Below are 19,897 nucleotides of genomic sequence, written 5' to 3'. Positions count from 1 at the left end.
ATTTATGTCACTACTGGTACGCTGCTCAGACCTGCCGTTGCATCGGCGTGGGTGAGTAGCACTATTGAAAAATGGACAGATAACTTGTCATCTGAGATAGATACCCTGGATAGGGATAGCATTCTTTTTGACGCTGGGTTATATCAGGGACGCTGGGTTATATCAGGGACACTGCAGCCTACGTAAAGGAAGCCGCGAGGGATATTGGCCTTTTGGGATCAAGGGCCAATGCCATGGCAGTCTCAGCTAGGAGAGCATTGTGGATTCATCAATGGAATGCTGATGCTGACTCTAAGAAGGCGATGGAGTCTCTGCCGTATAAAGGTGGTGTCTTATTTGGTGACTGCCTCGCTGACCTGGTATCTACGGCTTCCGCGGGTAAGTCATCCTTTTTACCTTATGTCCCTGCACAACAAAAGAAAATGCACCACTATCAGATGCAGTCCTTTCGGCCCAATAAATTCAAAAAAGGCGAGGGTCTTCCTTCCTTGCTTCTAGAGGAAAAGGAAAGGGAAAGAGGTCACCGGCTGTGGCAAGTTTCCAAGAGCAGAAGTCCTCTCCGGCTTCTGCCAAATCCACCGCATGACACTGGAGCTCCTCTGCGGGAGTCCGCACCGGTGGGGGCACGTCTCAAACTCTTCAGTCAGTTCTGGGCTCGTTCGGCCCTAGACCCATGGGTTTTGGAAATAGTGTCCCAGGCGTACAAGCTAGAGTTTCAAGACGTTCCCCCTCACCAATTTTTCAAATCGGCCTTACCAGCTTCTCCGGACAGGGAGGTGGTATGCGAAGCAATACGGAAATTGTGTCAAAATCAAGTCATTGTCAGGGTTCCTTTGTCGCAACAGGGAGAAAGCTTCTATTTGAGCCTGTTTGTGGTCCTGAAGCCAAACTGCTCAGTCAGACCGATCCTGAACCTCAAATCCCTCAATTTCTACCTACAGAAATTCAAATTCAAGATGGAATCTCTCCAGGCAGTGATATCCAGTCTGGAGGAGGAGGATTTTATGGTGTCGGTAGACATAAAGGATGCCTATTTGCATGTTCCCATTTATCCTCCATATCAGGCTTACCTGAGGTTTGCAGTGCAGGATTGCCATTATCAGTTTCAGACGTTGCTGTTTGGTCTGTCCACGGCTCCGAGAATTTTCCCCAAAGTTATGGCGGAAATGATTCTCCTGCGCAAGCAAGGAGTCACAATTATCCCGTACTTGGACGATCTCCTGATAAAAGCGAGGTCCAAGGAACAATTACTGCAGTACATTACGCTCTCCCTGACAATTCTGCAACAACATGGTTGGCTCCTAAACTTGCCAAAATCGCAGTTGGTTCTGACGACACGTCTGTCGTTCTTGGGTATGATTCTGGACACGGAAATACAGAGAGTTTTTCTTCCAGTGGAAAAGGCTCTCTAGGAATTCAGAACCTAGTCAAACAGATTCTGAAACCAGCAAGAGTGTCGATTCATAAATGCACTCGGTTGCTGGGGAAGATGGTGGCGGCCTACGAGGCCATTCAGTTTGGCAGATTCCATGCCAGAGTGTTTCAGTGGGACCTGTTGGACAAGTGGTCCGGGTCCCATCTGCACATGCACCGACAGATAATCCTGTCTTCCAAGACCAGAATCTCACTCCTGTGGTGGCTGCACAGCTCTCACCTCCTAGAGGGATGCAGGTTCGGGATCCAGGACTGGATCCTGGTGACCATGGATGCGAGTCTCCGAGGCTGGGGTGCAGTCACACAGGGGGAAAATTTCCAGGGAAAATGGTCAAGCCAGGAAGCTTGTCTACACAGAAACATTCTTGAATTAAAGGCCATTTACAACGGCCTTCTACAAGCGAAACATCTTCGTCGCGATCTGCCCGTCCTGATTCAGTCGGACAACATAACAGCAGTGGCGTACATAAACCGCCAGGGCAGAACGAAGAGCAGAGCGGCAATGGCAGAGGGCTCAAAAGTTTTCCGCTGGGTGGAAAGGCATGTAAGCGCTCTGTCAGCGGTCTTCATTCCAGGTGTGGACAACTGGGAAGCAGACTTCCTCAGCAGACACGATCTCCATCCAGGAGAGTGGGGTCTTCATCAAGAGGTCTTTGCAGAAGTGACAAGTCGTTGGGGAATTCCTCAAATCAACATGATGGCATCTCGCCTCAACAAGAAACTTCCGAGATATTGTTCCAGGTCGAGGGACCCTCAAGCAATAGCGGTGGACGCCCTAGTGACACCGTGGGTGTTTCAGTCAGTATATGTGTTCCCTCCGATTCCACTCATTCCAAAAGTGATAGATCATAAGAAGAACAAGGGTTCATGCAATCCTCATTGTTCCAGACTGGCCAAGGAGGGCCTGGTATCCAGATCTTCAGGAATTGCTCATAGGAGATCCCTGGCCTCTTCCTCTACGAGAGGATCTGTTACAGCAGGGGCCGTGCGTGTACCAAGACTTACCGCGGCTTCGTTTGATGGCCTGGAGGTTGAACACCAGATCCTAGCCCGAAAGGGTATTCCCAGTGAAGTCATTCCCACACTTCTTCAGGCTAGAAAAGAAGTAACGGCGAGACATTATCACCGTATTTGGAGAAAATATGTATCCAAGAAGGCTCCTACGGAGGAATTTCAGCTAGGCCGTTTTCTTCATTGTCTGCAAGCAGGTGTGGATGCGGGCTTAAAGTTAGGCTCAATTAAAGTACAAAATTTCGGCCTTGTCAATTTTCTTTAAAAAAAAATTGGCCTCCCTTCCGGAAGTTCAGACTTTCGTGAAAGACGTGCTGCACATCCAATAGACAATTGCAACTTGCGCCCCAACAACAGCTCGGGCTCCGATCCTAAGAGCACTACTTTCTTAATACAATCAGAATGAATAAAATGGAATGTTTCCCAAGCACTGTTTTCTACGTAAGTGTATATCCTTCCGCAGGCCTCCAAATACAGATATCCTCAAAAAGTAAAGAGATGTTGGGACCATGTATGCATTCAATTTTCAATTCACTTTTCTTAACACATTAGGTCCAACACTGACCTGTGGGCAAAGCCCTATGTTCCTATAAAGGTTTCTCTAAGGTCCTAGTGGATGCTGGGGACTCCGTAAGGACCATGGGGAATAGACGGGCTCCGCAGGAGACAGGGCACTTTAAGAAAGAATTTGGATACTGGTGTGCTCTGGATCCTCCCTCTATGTCCCTCCTCCAGACCTCCGTTTGAATCTGTGCCCGGACGAGCTGGGTGCTACTTAGTGAGCTCTCCTGAGCTTGCTATAAGAAAGTATTTTGTTAGGTTTTTTTATTTTCAGAGAGATCTGCTGGCAACAGACTCTCTGCAGCGTGGGACTGAGGGGAGAGAAGCAGCCCTACTCACTGAAGATAGGTCCTGCTTCTTAGGCTCCTGGACACTATTAGCTCCAGAGGGATCGTACACAGGATCTCACCCTTTGTCGTCCGATCCCGAAGCCGCGCCGCCGTCCCCCTCGCAGAGCCGGAAGACAGAAGCCGGTGACAGAAGCAAGAAAACTTCAAAATCGGCGGCAGAAGACTCCAGTCTTCAAACTGAGGTAGCGCACAGCACTGCAGCTGTGCGCCATTGCTCCCACATTAAACCCACATACTCCGGTCACTGTAGGGTGCAGGGCGCAGGGGGGGCGCCCTGGGCAGCAATTAGGAACCTCTTGGCAAAAAGTAAGCATATATACAGTTGGGCACTGTATATATGCATGAGCCCCCGCCATTATTTTACACAGAAACGCGGGACAGAAGCCCGCCGCTGAGGGGGCGGGGCTTCTTCCTCAGCACTCACCAGCGCCATTTTCTCTCCACAGCTCCGCTGAGAGGAAGCTCCCCAGGCTCTCCCCTGCAGAAACACGGTAGAAGAGGGTAAAAAGAGAGGGGGGGGCACATAAATTAGGCGCAAAAGCTTTATATACAGCAGCTACTGGGTTAACACTAAGTTACTGTGTGATTCCTGGGACATATAGCGCTGGGGTGTGTGCTGGCATACTCTCTCTCTCTGTCTCTCCAAAGGGCCTTGTGGGGGAACTGTCTTCAAAAAGAGCATCCCCTGTATGTGTGTGGTGTGTCGGTACGCTTGTGTCGACATGTTTGACGAGGAAGGCTATGTGGAAGCAGAGCGGGAGCAAATGAATGTGGGATCGCCGCCGACAGTGCCGACACCTGATTGGATGGATATGTGGAAGGTTTTAAATGATAATGTTAATTCCTTGCATAAAAGGTTGGATAAAGCTGAAACCTTAGGACAGTCGGGGTCTCAGCCCATGCCTGATCCTATGTCGCAGAGGCCGTCAGGGTCTCAGAAGCGCCCACTATCCCAAATTGTTGACACAGATATCGACACGGATTCTGACTCCAGTGTCGATGGCGATGATGCAAAGTTACAGCCTAAATTGGCTAAAGCCATCCGTTATATGATTATAGCAATAAAGGATGTGTTGCACATCACAGAGGAAACCCCAGTCCCTGACAAGAGGGTTCATATGTATGGGGAGAAAAGGCAGGAGGTGACCTTTCCCCCCTCACATGAGCTAAATGAGTTATGTGAAAAGGCTTGGGAATCTCCAGATTTAAAACTGCAGATTTCCAAGAGGATGCTTATGGCGTATCCCTTCCCGCCATCGGACAGGTTACGCTGGGAATCATCCCCTAGGGTGGACAAAGCTCTAACACGCTTATCCAGGAGGGTAGCCCTGCCGTCACAGGATACGGCCACCCTTAAAGATGCTGCGGATAGGAAGCAGGAGAGTACCCTGAAGTCCATTTATACACATTCAGGTACCTTACTAAGGCCGGCAATTGCGTCGGCCTGGGTGTGAAGTGCTGTAGCAGCATGGACGGATACCTTATCAGAGGAACTTGATACCTTAGACAAGGATACTATAGTAATGACCCTGGGGCATATAAAAGACGCTGTCCTATATATGAGAGATGCTCAAAGAGACATTAGCCTTCTGGGCTCTAGAATAAATGCAATTTCGATTTCTGCCAGAAGGGTCCTGTGGACTCGGCAATGGACAGGCGATGCCGACTCAAAAAGGCACATGGAGGTTTTACCTTACAAGGGTGAGGAGGAGTTTGGGGACAGTCTCTCGGACCTGGTCTCCACAGCTACTGCTGGAAAGTCAAATTTTTTGCCGTATGTTCCCTCACAACCTAAGAAAGCACCGTATTACCAAATTCGATCACAAAAGAGCAAGAAAGTCTGAGGTGCGTCCTTTCTTGCCAGAGGCAGGGGCAAAGGAAAGAGGCTGCATAACACAGCTAGTTCCCAGGAACAGAAGTCCTCCCCGGCTTCCACTAAATCCACCGCATGACGCTGGGGCTCCTCAGGCGGAGCTAGGCCCGGTGGGGGCGCGTCTCCGACATTTCAGCTACATGTGGGTTCACTCCCAGGTGGATCCCTGGGCGATAGAGATTGTGTCTCAGGGATACAAGCTGGAATTCGAAGAGATGCCCCCTCACCGATACCTCAAATCGGCCCTGCCAGCTTCCCCCTTAGAGAGGGAAATAGTGTTAGCTGCAATTCACAAATTGTATCTTCAGCAGGTGGTGGTCAAGGTTCCCCTCCTTCAACAAGGAAAGGGTTATTATTCGACCATGTTTGTGGTACCGAAACCGGACGGTTCGGTCAGACCCATATTGAATTTAAAATCCCTGAACATTTACCTGAAAAGGTTCAAGTTCAAGATGGAATCGCTCAGAGCGGTCATCGCAAGCCTGGAAGGGGGGGATTTTATGGTGTCTCTGGACATAAAGGATGCATACCTTCATGTCCCCATTTATCCACCTTATCAGGCGTACCTCAGATTTGTGGTACAGGATTGTCCTTACCAATTCCAGACGTTGCCGTTTGGTCTGTCCACGGCACCGAGAATATTTACCAAGGTAATGGCGGAAATGATGGTGCTCCTGCGAAAGCAAGGGGTCACAATTATCCCATACTTGGACGATCTCCTCATAAAGGCGAGGTCCAGAGAGCAGTTGCTGATCAGCGTAGCACGCTCTCGGGAAGTGTTACAACAGCACCGCTGGATTCTAAATATTCCAAAGTCGCAGTTGATTCCTACGACTCGTCTGCCCTTCCTGGGCATGATTCTGGACACAGACCAGAAGAGGGTTTATCTCCCGATGGAGAAGGCTCAGGAGCTCATGACACTGGTCAGAGACCTATTAAAACCAAAACAGGTGTCTGTGCATCACTGCACGCGAGTCCTGGGAAAGATGGTGGCATCATACAAGGCCATTCCCTTCGGCAGGTTCCATGCGAGGACCTTTCAATGGGATCTGTTGGACAAGTGGTCCACATCTACAGATGCATCGGCTGATCACCCTATCCCCCAGGGCCAGGGTGTCTCTTCTGTGGTGGCTGCAGAGTGCTCACCTTCTCGAGGGCCGCAGATTTGGCATTCAGGACTGGGTCCTGGTGACCACGGATGCAAGCCTCCGAGGGTGGGGGGCAGTCACACAGGGAAGAAATTTCCAAGGTCTGTGGTCAAGTCAGGAGACTTGCCTTCACATCAACATCCTGGAACTAAGGGCCATATACAACGCCCTAAGTCAAGCGGAGACCCTCGCGACCAATCGGTGCTGATTCAGTCAGACAACATCACCGCAGTGGCTCATGTAAACCGCCAAGGCGGCACAAGGAGCAGGGTGGCGATGGCGGAAGCCACCAGAATTCTTCGCTGGGCGGAGAATCACGTAAGAGCACTGTCCGCAGTGTTCATTCCGGGAGTGGGCAACTGGGAAGCAGACTTATTCAGCAGGCACGACCTCCACCAGGGAGAGTGTGGACTTCATCAAGAAGTCTTCGCGCAGATTGCAAGTCGGTGGGAACTGCCACAGGTGGACATGATGGCATCCCGCCTCAACAAAACGCTACAGAGGTATTGCGCCAGGTCAAGAGACCCTCAGGCGATAGATGTAGACGCACTAGTGACACCGTGGGTGTTCCAGTCGGTTTATGTATTTCCTCCTCTTCCTCTCATACCCAAGGTGCTGAGAATCATAAGAAAAAGAGGAGTGAGAACAATACTCATTGTTCCGGATTGGCCAAGAAGGACTTGGTATCCAGAGCTGCAAGAAATGCTCACAGAGGACCCATGGCCTCTGCCTCTAAGACAGGACCTGTTGCAACAGAGGCCCTGTCTGTTCCAAGACTTACCGCGGCTGCGTTTGACGGCATGGTGGTTGAACGCCGGATCCTAGCAGAAAAAGGCGTTCCGGATGAGGTTATTCCTACGCTGATAAAGGCTAGGAAGGACGTGACGGCTAAACATTATCACCGTATATGGCGAAAATATGTTGCTTGGTGTGAGGCCCGGAATGCTCCTAATGAGGAATTCCAGCTGTGCCGTTTCCTTCACTTCCTACAGTCGGGAGTGACTTTTGGCCTAAAATTGGGTTCCATTAAGGTCCAGATTTTGGCCCTATCCATTTTCTTTTTAAAAAAACTGGCTTCTCTTCCGGAAGTCCAGACGTTTGTAAAGGGAGTGCTGCATATTCAGCCTCCTTTTGTGCCTTCTGTGGCACCTTGGGATCTTTAACGTGGTGTTGAGTTTCCTGAAGTCACACTGGTTTGAGCCACTCAAAACCGTGGAGTTAAAATTTCTCACATGGAAGGTGGTCATGTTATTGGCCTTGGCTTCAGCTAGGCGTGTGTCAGAATTAGCGGCTTTGTCACATAAAAGCCCCTATCTGGTTTTCCATATGGACAGGGCAGAATTGCGGACCCGTCCACAATTACTGCCAAAAGTGGTGTCATCCTTTCATATGAACCAACCTATTGTGGTGCCTGTGGCTACTCGTGACTTGGAGGATTCAGAGTAACTAGATGTGGTCAGGGCTTTGAAGGTTTATGTAGCCAGAACGGCTAGAGTCAGGAAAACCTGAGTCGTTGTTTATCTTGTATGCACCCAACAAGCTGGGTGCTCCTGCTTCAAAGCAAACTATTGCTCGCTGGATCTGTAACACGATTCAGCAGGCTCATTCTGCGGCTGGATTGCCGCTACCAAAATCAGTAAAAGCCCACTCCACAAGGAAGGTGGGCTCTTCTTGGGCGGCTGCCCGAGGGGTCTCGGCATTACAGCTTTGCCGAGCGGCTACTTGGTCAGGTTCAAACACTTTTGCAAAGTTTTATAAGTTTGATACCCTGGCTGAGGAGGACTTTGTGTTTGCTCATTCGGTGCTGCAGAGTCATCCGCACTCTCCCGCCCGTTTGGGAGCTTTGGTATAATCCCCATGGTCCTTACGGAGTCCCCAGCATCCACTAGGACGTTAGAGAAAATAAGATTTTACTTACCGGTAAATCTATTTCTCGTAGTCCGCAGTGGATGCTGGGCGCCCGTCCCAAGTGCGGACTTCTTCTGCAATACTTAGTTATTGCTTAAATAAGGGTTATGTTTGGTTGCATCAGGGTTTATTTGATGCTCCATTGTTGTTCATACTGTTAACTGGGTAAGTTTATCACAAGTTATGCGGTGTGATTGGTGTGACTGGTATGAGTCTAGCCCTGGATTCCAAAATCCTTTCCTTGTACCGTCAGCTCTTCCAAGCACAGTTTCTCTAAATGAGGTCTGGAGGAGGGACATAGAGGGAGTAGCCATAGCACACCAGTATCCAAATTCTTTCTTAAAGTGCCCTGTCTCCTGCGGAGCCCGTCTAATCCCCATGGTCCTTACGGAGTCCCCAGCATCCACTACGGACTACGAGAAATAGATTTACCGGTAAGTAAAATCTTATTTTCTTTCAAATCTTCACCATTAATATGTTCCAACCCAATATCTCTATTCGTCTCATTGGTGTAAAGCTCACCTTTAGTTTGGGCCCTATGTGCGCTGAAAGGTATCTTTCACTCCAACTCCACCACAGCGAGATAGTCTACATACAATCCACTTCCCAAAATCATATGAACCAGCAAAAAATATATTCATCCCGTGTTGCACATCCAACCTCCCTTTGTGCCCCTGGTGGCTTCATGGGATCTTAACGTGGTGTTGCAGTTCCTGCAATCTCATTGGTTTGAACCTTTATGAAAGGTAGAGTTGAAATTCGTCACTTGGAAAGTGATCATGCTGTTGGCCTTGGCCTCTGCAAGGCGGGTGTCTGAATTAGCGGCTTTGTCTCACAAGAGCCCCTATTTGATCTTCCATGAAGATAGAGCAGAGTTGCGAACTCGTCAGCAATTTCTGCCGAAAGTGGTGTCATCGTTTCACATGAACCAACCTATTGTGGTGCCAGTGGCTACTGACGCCTTAGCGGAATCGAAGTCTCTAGATGTGGTCAAAGCTTTGAAAATTTATGTAGCCAGAACGGCTCAGATTAGGAAAACGGAGGCTCTGTTTGTTCTGTATGATCCCAACAAGATTGGGGCTCCTGCTTCCAAGCAGACTATTGCACGCTGGATCTGTAATACGATTCAGCAAGCTCATTCTACGGCTGGATTGCCGTTACCGAAAGCTGTGAAGGCCCATTCTACCAGAAAGGTGGGCTCATCCTGGGCGGCTGCCAGGGGGATCTCGGGTTTACAGCTTTGCCGAGCAGCTACTTGGTCGGGTTCAAACACTTTTGCAAAGTTTTACAAGTTTGATACCCTGGCTAAGGAGGACCTCTTGTTTGGTCAATCGATGCTGCAGAGTCATCCGCACTCTCCCGCCCGTTCTTGAGCTTTGGTATAAACCCCATGGTTCTTGAAGTGTCCCCAGCATCCTCTAGGACGTAGGAGAAAATAGGATTTTAATACCTACCGGTAAATCCTTTTCTCTTAGTCCGTAGAGGATGCTGGGCGCCCGTCCCAGTGCGTACTGTATCTGCAGTTATTGGTTATGGTTACACACGTGTTGTGTTGCGTTTATAGCCTGTTGCTGTCGTTATTCATGCCGTTGCATGCGTTGGATTAAATGCCATGTTGTATGGCTTATTTGAGGTGTGAGCTGGTATGTATCTCACCTTAGTTTAAGTCAAAATAAATCCTTTCCTCAATGTCCGTCTCCCTGGGCACAGTTCCTATAACTGGAGTCTGGAGGAGGGGCATAGAGGGAGGAGCCAGTTCACACCCCTTTTAAAGTCTTAAAGTGCCCATGTCTCTTGCGGATCCTGTCTATACCCCATGGTTCTTGAAGTGTCCCTAGCATCCTCTACGACAGTGATTTTCAACCTTATTTTACTCGCGGCACACCAAACAATGGGGGTGATTGAGTTGTTCGTTTGCTAGCTGCTTTTAGCAGCATTGCAAACGCTAAGCCGCCGCCCTCTGGGAGTGTATCTTGGCTTAGCAGAATTGCGAATAAAAGATTAGCAGAATTGCGAATAGAAATTTCTTAGCAGTTTCTGAGTAGCTTGAGACTTACAAATAGCGATCAGCTCAGTCAGTTTCGTTCCTGGTTTGACGTCACACACGCCCAGCGTTCGGCCAGCCACTCCCCCGTTTCTCCAGACACTCCCGCGTTTTTCCCTGACACGCCTGCGTTTTTCCACACACTCCCAGAAAACGTCCAGTTTCCGCCCAGAAACACCCACTTCCTGTCAATCGTACTCCGATCACTTCAACGATGAAAAGTCTTCGTTAGGACGTGAGTAAATCTACTAAGTTTTGAGCTAAAATACTAACCGCATGCGCACTGCGTACCGTGCGCATGCGCATTTTTGCCTTAATCGCTCCGTTGCGAAAATCGGCAACGAGCGAACCACTCTGAATGACCCCCAATATTTTAAAATTGCCAAGGCACACCATCAGTCCCCCCCCCAAAAAAAAAACACACAAAAAAAACCACACATTGGCCCTCACAGTAAAAAGAGAATCCACACATACATTGGCCCACACAGGAAAAACAATTACATTACTCCCCACATAGATCATGTTGCTCACACATAAATCAATCATATCTCTCCCCACATAAATCCTATTGCTCCCCACATGAATTATTCACACTGTTCCCCCCCATAAATCCTATTGCTCCCTACAGGAGAAATAACATAACAAATATTAGCCCCTACCGGTCAGCTGTCCTCCTCCCTGTCCCTCAGTGGTGGGGGTTGTTCATAGTGGAGTGCTGCGAATACTGAGCAGCGAGCAGTCGGGCTAGTGGGGATGTGGTGGGCAAGGAAAGCTGTGGATGCAGGCAGGAACTGGAAGATGTGTAAACAGGCGGGTGGGCTGGCTGGGTGGTAAGATTGAGCGACCATGACCTATGATATCACACCGCCGCGTCATCAAGGCATAGGTCACGACTTTTGCACAACTGATCCTCTAAGAAGAGCCCGGGCCAACAGTTCACTCTGAAGGTGCAGGAAGCTGCTCTGGCTCCGCGGCACACCTTGCAACTGGTCGCGGCACACTAGTGTGCCACGGCACACTGGTTGAAAAAGCCTGCTCTACGGACTAAGAGAAAAGGATTTACCGGTAGGTATTAAAATCCTATTTTCTCTGCAGTGATTTTTATTATCTTTGCATTTTATGATCCTATGATAGATGTGTCAAAATAATTTGATTAAATGCGTAACATACGGTTTACAAGTAATCCCTATTGCATATCTTCATCTTACAGTATATTAACTGTAAATGGTATTACTGTGTAACATCTTTATAGTTTTAATATGGAAGCTCAACTATTCCATGGCTCATATGTCGTTTATGGACTGTTACATTTTGTTTTTAATATGGAAATGCATGTTACCTTCTGTTTAGGTTTGCAGCTTGGCTGACTGATTAGATATACACTGCACACATTAGACTAGTCTAAAGGCCTGCACACGCTAGGCGATTCGCTCCAGCAACGATATTGCCTAGTGTTTCCCCTCCCGTGCTGGCCCAACGACATTGTGCATACACACTATGCGATATTGCACAGTGACGTCATGCCGCGGGCGGCCTGAATATGCAGCATCTGACGATATCGTCAGATTGAGCTGTGTGTACAGACAACAGAGGGGGTCGTTAATGATCCCTGGGAGCGCGTTGTCCATCTACGGCAGCATATACACTCAGCGATATTGTAAACAATGTCGCTCAGGAGTGTAAAAATGAGTGATATTGCTTACAAAATCGCCTATTGTGTACGGGCCTTAATCTATTAAACAACAGTGTGAATTTATAAGTTTTTATGTGTATATGCATTAGACAACAGCTTATATTCCTTTTATACAAAGTAGTGTTTCTGAAAAGATCTTTTGTTTGAGATATTTGAACTATTTGGTTCAATATCTCTGTTTGACGTTTTTACATATAAAATCTTGTATTTGCAGTTGATTCTAAAGCGATCGATCATAATGCTAAAATCCCTCCTGAAACATTGAAAGGGTTGAAGGACCTCGGCCTGTTTGGCATGCAGATTCCTGAAGAATATGGTAAGCATTTGTATTTGTAGCAGAGTTTTGCTCTTGTTTTATCTGTATGCTGAGAATCTAAAAGAAACTTGTTTCTGCTGCCTACGGTATCTGTTCACATGGTCGACCATGTTATGGTCGACAGTCATTAGGTCGACCACTATTGGTCGACATTGACATGGTCGACATGGATACATGGTCGACACATGAAAATGGTCGCCACATGAAAGGTCGACACATGAAAAGGTCGACATGAGTTTTTTAACTTTTTTCTTTTGGGGAACTTGTCCATACTTTACGATCCACGTGGGCTACGATTGGAACGGTAATCTGTGCCGAGCGAAGCGGTAGCGGAGCGAAGGCACCATGCCCGAAGCATGGCGAGCGAAGCGGTGCACTAATTGGGGTTCCCAGTCACTTTACGCAAAAAACGACACCAAAAAAAGTAAAAAAAACCTCATGTCGACCTTTTCATGTGTCGACCATTTTCATGTGTCGACCATGTGTCCATGTCGACCATGTCAATGTCGACCAATAGTGGTCGACCTAATGACTGTCGACCATAACATGGTCGACCATTCATACCGGAACCGCTGCCTACATGGTGAACTTGGGAAACAGAGTAGTGTATATAGAATCTAGATGTCTTCAGAGTCACTGTAATCTAGAACCAGTCCTGGCTTTTGTTTCCACCTGTGATTAAACCTTACAGTGGGATCTTCATATCTTGCTTAACGCTTAAACTATGGAATCCCATTTTATTATAACTGGTTCTGATCAGTAGTTTTTGTCTGGTCTTCTCTATGGTGACCCATTATGTTCCTTCCCTGTGCTCAACCACATGCATGCACTGCTAATGACAGTCCCCACTTTTACTGAGGAAACTGGCCGCTAACAGCTTGTAAGACTGTCCACTGGTGAGCAGGATAGAGGAATGGTAAAAGGTGGAACATAATAGGTGAACTGATATTTTTTGAGATGTATGTCTGCATACAGATATGTCCTCATACACCTAACTTCAATATGGGTGTGGTATGTTAGATAGAATAGACTTAGGTCAACAGTGTCTAGGTCGACCACTATTGGTCGACAGTAAGTAGATCGACATGGTTTCTAGGTCGACGGGGACTCTGTCGACATGTACTAGGTCGACATGAGTTTTTTACATTGGTTTGGTGTCGTTTACTTCGTAGAGTGACAGAGAACCCCAATTAGTGCACCGCTTCGCTCGAGCAGGTTAATGTTCCCAATTGTAGTCCACGTGGATTGTAAAGTATGAAAAAGTTCAAAAAATGAAGAATTTTTTTTGAAAAATTCATGTCGATCTATTGTCATGTCAACCTAGTACATGTTGACCTAGAAACCATGTCGACCTGCTTACTGTCGACCACTAGTGGTCGACCTAAGTCTTGTTGATCTAGAGACCGGATCCCCTTCAGTACACCATGCGGAGCCAGTGATCTGTGATGAACAATGTAGCTTCTATTTACAGTACATATCTTTTTAGATTGAATGTGTGTCTTGGTTACAATTGGATGTGATAAAACCGCTTCACAAGACTGCACTGATTAATAGTTGACACTTGTAAATCTGTGCGACTGTGTCTGAGTCTGCATACGAAGCACAATGGAACTTGGCTTGAAAAAAAAAGCTGCATCCGTTGCATTGTAACATTTCATATACAGATTCAGACTCTGTTGCATACATACTGTATGTACAAGTGTCGCATATCAAATCAGTGCATTCTTCGTTTTGTTGCATCACACTGCTATTAAGATGCACATTGGAGCATAAAAGACGCTCTGTGCAAGCTAAGTTGCACAGGACATGCTGCGTCGAGAGGGGATGTTTGGCTTGACTACTGCAAAAGTGTATGAGGGCACATCTGTAGTTCAAGTTTTTTTATACAACATGTAGTTCATCAAATCCTGATTATATTGTTGGTTTTTATGTAAGCATTTCTAATTATTTTGATAATTGTTCACATCTTATTTCTCTGAACCACTAGTATCCGCTTTTCTTTAAGGGGAAAAGGATTATTTGTCTTTTAAAGAACTGTAGCAAATTCAGATAGTTATTGACTTGTACCCCTTTTACACCGAATGAGGCGTGTTCGCACCCGGGAGCCTGACACAGGTGCTTCCTGGCTGCAACCCGCCTCAGGCCCCTCTCCGCCGCAGTTTCCAACCCGGCATATTGCCAGGTTGGTGACATCAGTAGTGACGCGGCGTGACTTGGAGATCACATGATCTTCAAGCGCCGCCCGTCCACATAGGGAGAACAGGAAACGGGTTGCATCGATCCAGCTTCCCGTTTACACAGCACAGCGAGCCGGGTTAAACCTGTGTTCGAACCTGCAAGCTACCCGGGTTGGAATACCGGGGCACTCGACCTGGATTATTCCAACCGGGCCCTTTTACACTGCACAGGAACATGGGTTATGCATGTTCATGTGCAATAACCTGTGTTCAAAGCTGGCGCTGTAAAAGTGGTTTTGGATATTCTCAGGATGTGTAACTACCATTGCTCAGTCTGCTTTGCTTTAAGGCCCTCATTCCGAGTTGTTCGCTCGTTGCCGAATTTCGCTATATTGCGATTAGTCGCTTACTGCGCATGCGCATTGTTTGCAGAGCGCATGCGCTTAGTTATTTTACTCAAAAGTTAGGTATTTTACTCACGGCATTACGAGGATTTTTCTTCGTTCTGGTGATCGTAGTGTGATTGACAGGAAGTGGGTGTTTCTGGGCGGAAACTGGCCGTTTTATGGGTGTGTGTGAAAAAACGCTGCCGTTTCTGGGAAAAACGCGGGAGTGGCTGGAGAAACGGGGGAGTGCCTGGGCGAACGCTGGGTGTGTTTGTGACGTCAAACCAGGAACGAAACTGACTGAACTGATCGCAGTGGCAGAGTAAGTGTCGAGCTACTCAGAAACTGCAAAGAAATTTCTATTCGCAATTTTGCGAATCTTTCGTTCGCAATTCTGCTAAGCTAAGATACTCTCCCAGAGGGCGGCGGCTTAGCGTGTGCAATGCTGCTAAAAGCAGCTAGCGAGTGAACAACTCGGAATGAGGGCCCAAGTTGGTTTATTTCTTTTTATTTCTTCTATACCGGTTGTCGTGGTACAATTCAGGGTATGGAGATAGATATAAATATATATATATAGTAAGTGGAGAAGAGGGCGCCTTCTAGTGTCTAAAAAATTTTTTATATGGTGTATAACCAGTGCAAGTAGGAAAGGGACACTACTTATCTGGTGCGTAAATATTTCTTCGCTCATGAGACCAATATTGGAGCATAAAAAAGATAAGAGAAATATATCATAGCGCGTATAGTTTTCATGCAATTTTCATACTATTGTTCAACATAAAACCAGTTGTATATAAAAAAACCTTGTAAGGATAAGCAAATCCCACAATTTAAAATCCACAGCCAGGGATATTTAAAAGGTTTTTCACAAATTTTAATACAACACATAAAAACAAATGGCAAAAATGCAAGCCTACAGGATAAAAAGTAAATCAAGCTTATCTATCTATATAGGGAAACGGGTACATCTAGCTTTCCACAAGTATCCGAAGAAATGGTTAAAATGCAAACGTACAAGAGATAAATATTAAAAGGCTTATCTGTCCATAAAAGAGGTTCAGGTACGGCTATATATATATATATATATATATATATATATATATATATATATATATATATATATTTTTTTTTTTTTATTTTTTTTCCATATTTTTTACAAATGGTCATTAGCATGTTTGTGATCATAAGCGAAGTTGTAAGTAAAGTGGTTCAGTACTGTGTCTTTGGCTTTCCTACATTTCTGTTATGTGTGTTTTTAGACCCCCAGATGATTTTTACATGGCATTGGAAAACTGTCTTTGTACTTTATTCAGCTGAAGTAAATGCTGGTTTACAGAGTCTCTAGACTAGTGAATGGATTAGAGTGGGCAGGTCATCATTGTATTAGGCCAGTTATAGCTTGCTGCACCTCATCATTTTGGAGATAACCGTAGTTTGTTGCAAACTTTTTGTTCTAGGGAATAGGATTGCTACCTAGCAACAGCTGGTGGGTAGATGAGCAAGCCTCCCGACTGCCACTGGTGAAGTTTCACTTGCCTTTACCACAGCCTAGAGAGCAGGTTGGAGCAGCTTCTGTGTCCGTACATGCGTGTGACGCACCCTCGCAAATCATATGCACAACTGCACCGATGTCGCATGCACGCGCACCTCATAAGCACTGATAGGCGTGTCTGCATGTGCTCTGCAGCGTGCCTGTGCTGGTGACATGTGCGCGCAGTGACGTGTGGGAGAAAGCCCGCCACATTGCAGATTTTACAAAAGCTTACTTATGACGGGTGGTCTTCAGTATGCCGAATGTCGGGATCCCGGCGCACAGTATACCGGCACCGGGATCCCGACACCCGGCATACCGCCACATATTCTCCCTCGTGGGGGTCCACGACCCCCCTGGAGGGAGAATAAACAGCGTGGCGCGCGTAGCGAGCCCGCGAGGGGCTCCTTTGCGCTCGCCACGCTGTCGGTATGCCGGCGGTCGGGCTCCCAGCGCCGGTATGCTGGTCGCCGGGAGCCCGGCCGCCGGCATACCATACCACACCCCTTATGACAATCCCAAGTAGAGCATGAGCAGGGAAGTGTACTAGCATACTAAGAAGGACTGGAGACTGATGGATGCAGAATGAACAGTGTTTAATAATAGTAACTCCATCAACAAGGGATTGAGGAACAACTGATCAGTGGAAGGAACAGTGCACTTATGAGAACATCTTAGGAAGAGGAAAACATACTGTGATGTGAACTTCAGGCAAACTTGCGGCAATGGAAGAACAATGGACTGGAGGCGTTTCTGTTGAAATGATTAGTTGGCCTGCCTGCTCTGTCCATGGAAATGACAGTGCAACTGAAGGCAGCTTGGGACCATATTCTGAAAACAAAGGTTGGAACCGGAGTATTGGATGGCCAAATGTTGCTACAATGTTGTGAAAGATATGGCATGCCTACTGCCTCACACCTGTCCCTGCTGTCATCTGACCCGACAAGGTTCACTAACTTTATCCTTTTTTAATAGTGTCTCCTCAGATGAGTAGTCGTCACTTGAGAGCCTGTGTCTCTTTTTATAATTCCTATGACTGTTAATAATGCTGTTAATATGGCTGACAGATGGGGACACAAGCAGTGTATCTGTGGCAGACACAGACTGTCCTCTATCTTCTGCCGCTGAGGTGCAGGGGATGGGCTCTCTGCCTCAGTGCACTGTGGGTGCACGTAACCAGCATGTGCTGCAGCGCACATACAGGCACTCCTATCAGCGCTCATGAGGTGCACGCTCACAGCAGCCTCTCTAGCCCACTCGCCTGGCTGTGGAGAAGAGAAGATAGCGTCAGTCAGGAGGCTTGCTCTCCTACCTACCAGCTGTTGCTAAGTGGCAAGATTAGATCCTCCTGATTTGTTCATCCTCCTGATCAACAAATCAAGGAACATAAACCTCAGTTAAAAATCTCCATCTTATAAATTATAACAGTGTGCTTATTAGTTTAGTGCTTATTGGTTTCTGAGCAGAGTACACTAGTAAAGAGAGACAGGCCTAGGATTTACTTATATTCTTTCTCTTACGTCCTAGAGGATGCTGGGGACTCCGTAAGGACCATGGGGTATAGACTGGCTCCGCAGGAGATAGGGCACCTAAAAAGAACTTTGACTATGGGTGTGCACTGGCTCCTCCCTCTATGCCCCTCCTCCAGACCTCAGTTAGATCTTGTGCCCAGAGGAGAATGGGTGCACTGCAGAGAGCTCTCCAGAGTTTTCTGTGGAAAAAGAATTTTGTTAGGTTTTTTATTTTCAGGGAGTCCTGTTGGCAACAGGCTTCCTGCATCGTGGGACCGAGGAGAGAGAAGCAGGGCTGGCTTGTAAAGTTGGGCACTGCTTCTAGGCTACTGGACACCATTAGCTCCAGAGGGAGTCGGAACACAGGTCTCACCTGGGGTTCGTCCCGGAGCCGCGCCGCCACCGTCCTCCTCACAGATGCCGAAGATAGAAGCCGGGTGAGTATTGAGGAAAAGACTTCAGGCGGCAGAAGACATCAGATCTTCATGAGGTAAGCGCGCAGCGGTAAGCTGCGCGCCATTGCTCCCAGTCTCACACACACAAGCAGGCACTGAAGGGTGGAGGGCGCAGGGGGGGGCGCCCTGGGCAGCAATAAACCTCAATTTGACCATAAATACGATGGATTAGGCTGTGGGACAGTAAATCCGCGGACCCCCGCCATTTTATTAGTATATGATGATGGGACCGAAGCCCGCCGTCGGGTGGGCGGGTCTTGATCCTCAGCACTAACCAGCGCCATTTTCTCCACAGAGGCTGCATGAGAAAACGCTGGCTCCCTGTTCTCTCCCCTGCTGAGCTTCACAGGTTGGAAAAAGGAGGAGGGGGGCACTTTGGCAACGCAGTGAGTGGAGATTACAATTATATAACAGCGCTATCTGGTCATATATTCCAGTGTTTTTAAGCGCTGGGTGTGTGCTGGCATACTCTATCTCTCTGTCTCTCCTAAGGGCCTGGTTGGGGTTTTGTCCCCTTATAGGTAACTCCCTGTGTGTGTGGGGTGTCGGTACGTGTGTGTCGACATGTCTGAGGCGGAAGGCTTCTCCAAGGAGGAGGTGGAGCAAATGAGTGGTGTGTCCCCGTCGGTTGTGCCGACTCCAGATTGGATGGACATGTGGCATCTTTACATAAAAGGCTTGATAAGGCTGGTTTAGGGGGGACATCAGGCGGTCAATCCTCAGATTGGACCGACTCACAGGGCCCGTCGGGGTCTCAAAAGCGTCCCTTAACACAAGACACTACTACCGACACGGATTCTGATTCCAGTGTCGACTATGACGAAGTAAAATTGCACCCCAGGGTGTCTAAAACTATTCAGTGTATGATTGTGGCAATAAGGGATGTGTTGCATATTGTGGATGAACCCTCGGCCCCCGACACAAGGGTACACATGTTTAAGGAAAAGAAACAGATTATTAATTTTCCCACATCTCATGAATTAAATGAGTTCTTTGGAAAAGCTTGGGAGACTCCGGATAAGAGACCGCAGATCCCCAAAATAATTTTTATGGCATACCCTTTCCCTAAGCAGGACAGGGAGACGCGCTTGTCCAAGAAAGTGGCGCTACCGTCTCCTGACACAGCGGCCCTTAAGGACCCTGCAGATCGCAGGCAAGAAACTACCTTAAAGGGTATTTATTCTCATACGGGTGCTGTGCTAAGACCGACGATTGCGTCGGCATGGGTGTGTAGCGCAATTGCAGCTTGGACAGATGAGCTGACAGATCAATTTGATAATATGGATAAGGATACTATATTCCTAACTCTAGCCCATATAAAAGACGCCGTCTTATTTATGAGAGATGCTCAAAGGGACATTGGATTGCTAGCTTCTAGGGCCAATGCCATGTCTATCTCCGCGAGAAGATCCTTATGGACTCGCCAATGGACGTGTGATGCGGATTCCAAAAAACATATGAAAGTACTACCCTATAAGGGTGATGTATTGTTTGGGGAT

At 47.5% G+C, this 19,897-nt stretch overlaps 1 protein-coding gene across 1 annotated transcript in view; it reads left to right on the top strand.

Moving 5' to 3' along the window:
- Positions 1 to 19,897, top strand: part of ACAD9 (acyl-CoA dehydrogenase family member 9) — a 188,178-nt gene that overhangs the window by 65,621 nt on the left and 102,660 nt on the right. Inside the window, exon 3 of the mRNA XM_063940592.1 lies at positions 12,237 to 12,338. Coding sequence (XP_063796662.1) covers positions 12,237 to 12,338 — 102 coding nt within the window. The remainder of the gene's footprint in view (positions 1 to 12,236; positions 12,339 to 19,897) is intronic.

Source organism: Pseudophryne corroboree, chromosome 9, assembly GCF_028390025.1.
Source record: "Pseudophryne corroboree isolate aPseCor3 chromosome 9, aPseCor3.hap2, whole genome shotgun sequence".
NCBI classification, from domain to species: domain Eukaryota; kingdom Metazoa; phylum Chordata; class Amphibia; order Anura; family Myobatrachidae; genus Pseudophryne; species Pseudophryne corroboree.
Note: the sequence above shows the minus strand (reverse complement) of the source record. Positions and strands in the feature narration are given on the sequence as shown.